At 50.1% G+C, this 7813-nt stretch overlaps 1 protein-coding gene across 1 annotated transcript; it reads left to right on the forward strand.

Annotated features, from left to right (window-relative positions):
- The first annotated feature begins 1130 nt into the window (after positions 1 to 1130).
- LOC101998924 (dipeptidase 3) lies at positions 1131 to 7158 on the forward strand. The gene is made up of 10 exons (XM_005345435.2): positions 1131 to 1495; positions 2101 to 2227; positions 2683 to 2812; positions 2894 to 3035; positions 3319 to 3388; positions 3498 to 3674; positions 4585 to 4669; positions 5074 to 5149; positions 5505 to 5640; positions 6897 to 7158. The coding sequence occupies exons 1-10, from the start codon at positions 1218 to 1220 to the stop codon at positions 7137 to 7139; spliced, it is 1464 nt and encodes a 487-aa protein (XP_005345492.1). The 5' UTR covers positions 1131 to 1217; the 3' UTR covers positions 7140 to 7158.
- The last annotated feature ends 655 nt before the right edge of the window (positions 7159 to 7813 follow it).

The raw sequence follows: 7813 nt of genomic DNA on the forward strand, positions 1-7813 counted from the left end.
AAAAAAAAAAAAAAAATGAGAACAGCAGTAATTTATTATTATTATTTTGTTTATGGACTTTATGAATGATTTGTTTGAATGTAAGTCTGCTCACCAGAAGAGGGCATTGGATCCATTATTGATGGTTGTGAGCTGCCATATGGCTGCTGAGAATTGAACTCAGGACCTCTAGAAGAGAAGATGGTGCTCTTAACCACTGAGACCCCTCTCGAACCCTAGAAATTTAGTAAGAAACCATTTTAGTATATCTTGGAAGAGGTGTTTCAGGAGGGAGAGAGATGTTTAGGAAAAGCTAACTACACTCAAATGCGGGCGCAGGTTTCTCAAAGGAGAATCATACTTTAGTTTGTTGGTTGCCTGGTTTGAGACAAGGTCTTACTCTTTAGTTCAGGCTGGCCTAGGATTCTGTGTAGCCCAGGTTGGCCTTGAGTGTTCTGAAACCCTCATGCCTCAGTCTTCCAAATGCTGGGATTATGTGCATGAGCTACTATGCATGATTTTTTTTTCTGATGCAGGATATTGCTATATAGCCCAAATCGGCTTCAAACTCACAGCCCTGCCTTTACCTTCTGATCGCCGGGATTTTACACTTGGCTAGACAATATTTTTTCTGTTAGTGGCGATGTACTCCCTAGATGACAGTACTCATACTGTCGATAGCTTGAGCTCAGGAGCTCCAGGCTAGTCCCAGCAACACAGCGAGACCCCGCCACAAAATTAAGACTAAAACCTAACAAAACCCACACAGATCTAATTAACTACTCCAAGCGAACCTAGCAAGATATTTGACCCCACTGAGGATAAGGCACATTTGGGCGCTAACACATTTATGTAACGGCTATAGGGTGAGATTAGTTAGATTTCTGGTGTGTCCTTCCCCCCCCCCTCCGTTGCTCCGCACTAGTCTCCCTCCTCCTTCAACTCAGCCAGAAACCAGAAGCAGTGGGCGAGTAGATGGATGCTGCGAGCAGAGACCCGCCAGGCCCAAGGGGGCGCCCTTCTACTTGGGGGAGCAGAAGGGCGGTGGTGCCCTCTAGCGGCTGCACTGCGCTTCTAGGGGTGGAAAGTTCCAGAGCGTCCGTTGCACAGCCGTGCAACTACAAGCTTTTCTAAGCGAGGCCGCGTCCTAGGTACCCTGAATCGAAAGTCAGAACCCCATTGACACCCTCTGCCCTATCCCAGCCCTTCTCAGGCTTTTGTGACCAAGTCTGAGCAACATGCAGCCCGCGGGTCTTGAGGGTCCCTGCGCGCTCGGCCTACGGCCTCTGGGGCCCTGGCTGTTTCTGCTGGAGGTACTACTTGTAGTTCCGCCTCTGTGGGTAACCTGCACCCCGACCACTCAGAGCATCTCCAGCTTTTCGACCACACTGGCAACCTCCAGTGCCAATGCCACTCCGGACACTTTCAATGCCTCCGCCACACCTGGCGTGACCAGTGACCCTCGTCTTCGAGAGCAAGCGCTGGCCCTGATGAGAGACTTCCCGCTTGTGGACGGGTGCGTATGTGCGGGGGTGGGACCGAAGAGGGCTAAGCTTGCTGGGAGGTGGTGGCGCACGCTTTTAATCCCAGCACTCGGAAGGCAGAGGCAGGCGGATCTCTGTGAGTTTTAGGCCAGCCTAGTTGCAGAGCGAGTTCCAGGACAGCCAGGACTGTTTCACACAGAAACCCTGTCTCAAAAAAACAAAAGAGAGCCGGGCGATGGTGGCGCACGCCTTTAATCCCAGCACTCGGGAGGCAGAGGCAGGCGAATCTCTGTGAGTTCGAGACCAGCCTGGTCTACAGAGCGAGTTCCAGGACAGGCTCCAAAACCACAGAGAAACCCTGTCTCGAAAAAAACCAAAAAAAAAAAAAAAACAAAAAACAAAAGAGAGGGCTAAGCTTACCCCTGGACTATTGATGAGGCCCCTTAGCACCTTCGCTGGATATCCTTTCCCTTCTGTGGTTCATGGGTGCCCCTTCTCCCTTTGGCGCCATTGCCGGTGGAAAAGCTTTCCAGCTCGGCGTGCAGGGAGTGGGGCCCGGTGAGGGGCGGGGAGAAACAAGACCCGGGCTGAAGCTTCTGACCTGGAGACCCTGTTCTCACACTGACTGCATCTCCAGTCATAACCACCTGCCTCTGCGCCTGAGAGAACTCTTCCAGAATAAGCTGCAGGATGTGAATCTGCGCAATTTCACCCACAGCCAGACCAGCCTGGATAGGCTTAGAGAAGGCCTTGTGGGCGCCCAGGTAACCGTACCAGAAGAATGGGGACGTTGGGGACACAGAAACCTGAGTAGGCCAGGCCGTAGACGGCTAGGTACTTGGGGCAGGCAGTACACTGTCATGCAAATACAAGAATGTATGAGGCCGTGGAGGACCAACACAGATGAGCCGCACAGATCCTCAGGTTCAGGGGAATACATAGAAAAGAACCAGAAAATCCCTGGAGAGTGTGGAGGTTGAGGTTGCTAGAACCACAAAAGATAGGGTAGCCTTGCCTGGGACATTCACACGGGGTCATGGACAGACAACAGCTATGTCATTAGTCCACAGCTTGTTTGCTGGCTGCCAAGCTCAGTAGTCCTGAGTCATGACACTATGGGGAACCGTTGACTTACATGGGTGCTATGGGGGCTGAGGCAGAAATGGGGGGCCTAAGAAATCATATTGGCTTGATCGTGGACCTCTGGACCTCCCTCTAGTTCTGGTCAGCCTACATCCCATGCGAAACCCAGGACCGGGATGCCGTGCGCCTTGCCCTGGAACAGATCGACCTCATTCGCCGAATGTGCGCTGCTTACCCTGAGCTGGAGCTTGTGACCTCAGCTGAAGGTGAACTGGGGTACAGCCTGGGATCGACACCACTGGCTCTTTTCTTGGGATGTGGTTGTTTGACTCGCCACCGTCTTTTAGGTCTGAATAACACTCAGAAGCTGGCCTGCCTCATTGGCGTTGAGGGCGGTCACTCACTGGACAGCAGCCTCTCTGTGTTGCGCAGTTTCTACGAGCTAGGAGTGCGCTACCTGACACTTACCTTCACCTGCAGCACACCCTGGTGAGCATGCTGCCTGGCCCTGTGGCATGGCAGACAGTGTGGTGAGGAAACTTCTCTCCGTGGCATGGACCTGGCAAAAGAAATGACTATAAAGTGGTCCGTGAGGGGAGGGGGGGGTGAGGGAGAGGCAGGTCTCCCAGCAGGTCCCTCACACTTCCACCAGCTAGCCAGCCCTGGTCCTCATCTGTTCTACATGTAGGATGGATAAGCAGAGTCCCAGCCCCCAGTCACTGATAGCCAAGCTATAGCCAGCAAGAATTGCTTTCTCTTGTCTGTCTTGCAGGGCAGAGAGTGCCACGAAATTCAGACACCACTTCTATACCAACATCAGTGGATTGACCAGCTTCGGTGAGGTGAGGATTCTTGTACCATACTCTACCCTGTGTGTTTCCTGCAGATCCTTGTACACACCTTTGCTCCCTGACACCCTCTGTTCCCTCCCAAATCCAATTGTCCCTGCAGAAAGTAGTAGAAGAAATGAACCGCCTGGGCATGATGATAGACTTGTCCCACAGCTCAGACACCTTAGTGATGCGGACCCTGGAGGTGTCTCAGGCTCCTGTGATCTTCTCCCACTCAGCGGCTAGAGCTGTGTGTGACAATTTGTTGAATGTTCCTGATGACATCCTGTATCTTCTGGTGAGTAGCCAACTGGGCCCTCAAACCCAGGACTAAGTACACGTCATCTGAGAAACTCACTCTGTAGACCAAGATGGCTTTAGCTACCTAGAACTCGCTCTAGGACAGACTGGCCTCGAACTCACAGAGATTCACCTGCCTCTGCCTACCAATGCTGGGATTAAAAGGCATACGTCGCCACTGCCTGACTTTTTCCATTTTTTGAGACAGGATCTTATTATTTGACTCTGGAACTTGATATGTAAACCAGGATAGCCTTGAACTTGCAGAGATCTGCCTGCCTCTGCCTACCAGGTGCTAGGATTAAAAGTGTGTGCCAATACATTTGACTCATTTTGAGGATCTTTTTTTTTTTTTTTCAGGTGTATAGAAAGTATAGCAGAATTTTTTATTGGACCCATAGAGAAGCCCCACTGAATATAAATCATTTTGAGGATCTTAAAAGCCAAACATATAACACATGCCTACAACCTCAGCACTTGAGAGGTTGAGTTGGAGGACCATGAGTTGAGGCCAGCCTAGGCTACATAGCAAAATCCTATCTCAAAAATCCAAAAAGGAAGGAAAGAACGGGGACAAAAAAGGGTCTTGTTTGTTTGTGGTAGGGTCTCTTACATAAATAGTCCTGTCCTGTCCTGTCCTACCTGAACCTTATACTACCTCTGCCTTGGCCTTACATGTGCCATCATGTCTGACTGCGAGGAGAGTTGTGACCCTGAGTAAAGAAAGCTATTGGTTGACTAACCTTTCTCCATCTTTGAAACCAGGTCCAAATCAGTTTTACCCAGGGAGCCCCAAACCCAGGAGAAAACATTCTTCCAGCCCCTGCTAGATTGCTGCCCTGCAAGCGTCCCCCATTAAGGGAAGCACAGTGGGGCTGGCCTGATTGCCCCTTTGTCTATCCCTTTAGAAAAAGAACGGTGGCATTGTGATGGTGACACTGTCTATGGGGGTGCTACAGTGCAATCTGCTTGCTAATGTGTCCACTGTGGCAGGTGAGTCCCACATCATCTCTTAATTTTAAAACAACGTTCCTGGGTATTTTCCCTGCCTGTATGTCTGTGTACCATGTGTCTCCCTGGTGCCCCATGGAGAAATGGAGGCTAGAGGGGATGCCAGGTCCCCTGGAACTGGAGTTACAGGTAGTTGTGAGCCACTGTGTGGGTGCTGGGCATTGAACCTGGGACCCACCGAGCCATCTCTCTGCCCCGCCCCCACATATACCTCAGCGCTGTGCAGTTCTGACTTGAACTCTAGCACATGCTGGATCGTGGCCGACCTTCCAGGGACTGTCAACTCAGCTTGTCACTGTCACCCAGATGTGAACTGGATAACTGGCCAGGACCCAACTTCCCACTTAGAAATGCTCCTAACTCTTCTACCCACCTCTGCTTTCTAGATCACTTTGACCACATCAGGACAGTCATTGGATCTGAATTCATTGGGATTGGTGGGGACTATGATGGATCTGGAAGGTGAATGTTATCCCTGGACTCCTCCTGGAGGCAACAGCACAGGTTTCAAGCCTTAGGTCCCCATTCAAAAGTCAGCTCATCCTTCAAATCTCAACTACAAGCTCTGGTCTTCCAGTCCCCATCTCCTCTCCCACTCCTAGGCTAAAAGAATCTTGTTAATGCACCGCTGCCCAGCCCAGCTCTGTTGTGGGCTGGGTGTGGTCACAAGAACTCAATCTTTAAAGAACTTCTAAAGTCGTGTTCACTAATCTAAAGAACTTGGCCCTTAGTTTTGGTCTTATGTGCCTGGGGCTGGTGGGATAGCAGGCGCTAGACCAGGATTAGGGGCAAGGTCTCACGGTGGATATCTGCACAGGTTCCCTCAGGGCCTGGAGGACGTGTCTACATACCCAGTGCTCATAGAGGAGTTGCTGAGACGGGGCTGGACTGAACAGGAGCTGCAAGGTGTCCTTCGAGAAAACCTGCTGCGCGTCTTCAGAGAGGTGGAACAGGTACATGGGTTAAAAGCAAAGGATGGTGTGCTAGTCATGCCTCTCTAAGGAACAGAACTGGTGGAGCATACACACACATACACACACATGTGGGGTAGGGACATTGGTGCATGGTTTACAGGCTGTGGTCCAGGTAGTCCAACAATGGCTGTCTCCTGTTGGAAAAGACAAGAGTGGAGCAGTTGTTCAGTCCATAAGACTCGACTGTCTCAGTCTAGTGCTGGAGTCCCGAGGGTTCCTGGAGAGCTGCTGCTCTTCAATATATACGAGAATCCCAAAGAAGTAGTCTCTAATCCTAGGGAAAGAATAACTCAGCAACAGGGTAGATGAGTCCTCCAGCTAGTGAGGGCAAGCAGGCAAAAAGCAAAAACTCCTCCTTCCATATTCTTTTACTCGGGCAGTCACCAGGTATTGGCCAGGATTTAGGGGTGGTTCTTCCTACCTAAGATTATCCAATCAAAAAAAAAATCTCTGGTGCCGGGCAGTAGTGACACACAGCTTTAATCCCAGCACTTTAATCCCAGGCAGAGGCAGGTGGATCTCTGTGTTCAAAGTCAGCCTAGTCCATAGAGTGAGTTCCAGGATAGCCAGGGCTACAGAAAGAAACCCTGTCTCAAAAAACTAAAAAACAAAACAAACAAACAAACAAAAACCCAAAAATTTAAAAAAAAGACTGAAAAAGAAAAGAAAATCTCTGAAGGTGATAGAGGTGGCTCAGCAGTTAAAAGAGAGCACTGACTGCTCTTCCAGAGGATGCAGGTTCAATTCCCAGCAGCCACATGGCAGCTCACAGCTGTCTGTAACTCCAGTTCCAAAGGATTGCACAGATTCCTCACACAGACATACATTCAAGCAAAACACCAGTGCACATAAAATAAAAATAACTAAGTCATTAACAATGTGAAGAAAGAAAGAAGAAATCTCTCACAGGATTGCCCAGTTGTTTGGGTTTTACTTGATTACAGCTATAGTCAAGTTAACAATCAGGATTGGCCATCACTAGTTGGTGGTGGTGGCACACGCCTTTAACCCTAGCATTTGGAGGCAGAGGCAGGCAGGTCTCTTGAGTTCAAAGTCAGCCTGGTCTATAGAGTGAGTTCCAAGATAGCCAGGACTACACAGAAACCTTGTCTCAAAAAATAAAAAAACAGGGGGGGGTGGGGTGGGGAGAAAGACTGGCCATCACAGATAGGTGGTTCACTAGTGGAGCATGGGAGGAGTGGGAGTGTCTGTTTTACTGTGGCTCCTTCCCTCAGGTGAGAGAGAGAAGCCTGGGACAGAGCCCTGTGGAGGTCAAGTTTCCAGACAGGCAGCTAAGCAGCACCTGCCACTCGCACATCCTGTCTCAGCCCCAGGAGAAGCATCAGGACTCACACTTCAAGGTGACCAAGAGGCCAACTAATCAGGTTCTCCAGAGGGCCTCAGGAGCTCCCCCATGCCGCTTCTCAGGCCTCATGGCTACTGTCACCTCCCTAGCCTTCGTCCTTTGGCTTTGGTGATCTGGCCACAGGTCAATGTGGCAAAATCCACAAAGTTCCCCTCCTCACTGCCCAGGCCCCAGTTTATTTTGAGAATAAATATTTAAAACATTGAGCCAAGTGTTCAGTGCCTTTCTTTATTGTTGGGATTAGGGTCAGAGAACCCTTGGTAAAGCCAGGCGGTGGTGGCGCACACCTTTAATCCCAGCACTAGGGAGGCAGAGGCAGGCAGATCTCTGTGAGTTCGAGACCAGCCTGGTCTACAAGAGCTAGTTCCAGGACAGGCTCCAAAACCACAGAGAAACCCTGTCTCGAAAAACAAAAAAAAAAGCCGGGCGGTGGTGCCGCATGCCTTTAATCCCAGCACTGGGGAGGCAGAGGCAGGCGGATCTCTGGGAGTTCGAGGACAGCCTGGTCTAAAAGAGCTAATTCCGGGACAGGCACCAAAGCTACAGAGAAACTCTGTCTTGAAAAACCAAAAAAAAAAAAAAGAGAGAGAGAGAGAGAGAGAGAGAGAGAGAACCCTTGGTGAGGGAACCTGCAGCCGTGGTCCTCTGGACAGGCAGAGACAATTCACCAAATCCTGAAAGCTGGAGCCCACACAACAGTGTAACCAAGGATCACGGGGACGGTAAATTAGGGTCCCTCTGAAAGGTTATATTTTTGTTTGTTTTAGGGGTTTATTTGTTTTGTTT

This window comes from Microtus ochrogaster, chromosome 4, assembly GCF_000317375.1.
Source record: "Microtus ochrogaster isolate Prairie Vole_2 chromosome 4, MicOch1.0, whole genome shotgun sequence".
NCBI lineage: Eukaryota > Metazoa > Chordata > Mammalia > Rodentia > Cricetidae > Microtus > Microtus ochrogaster.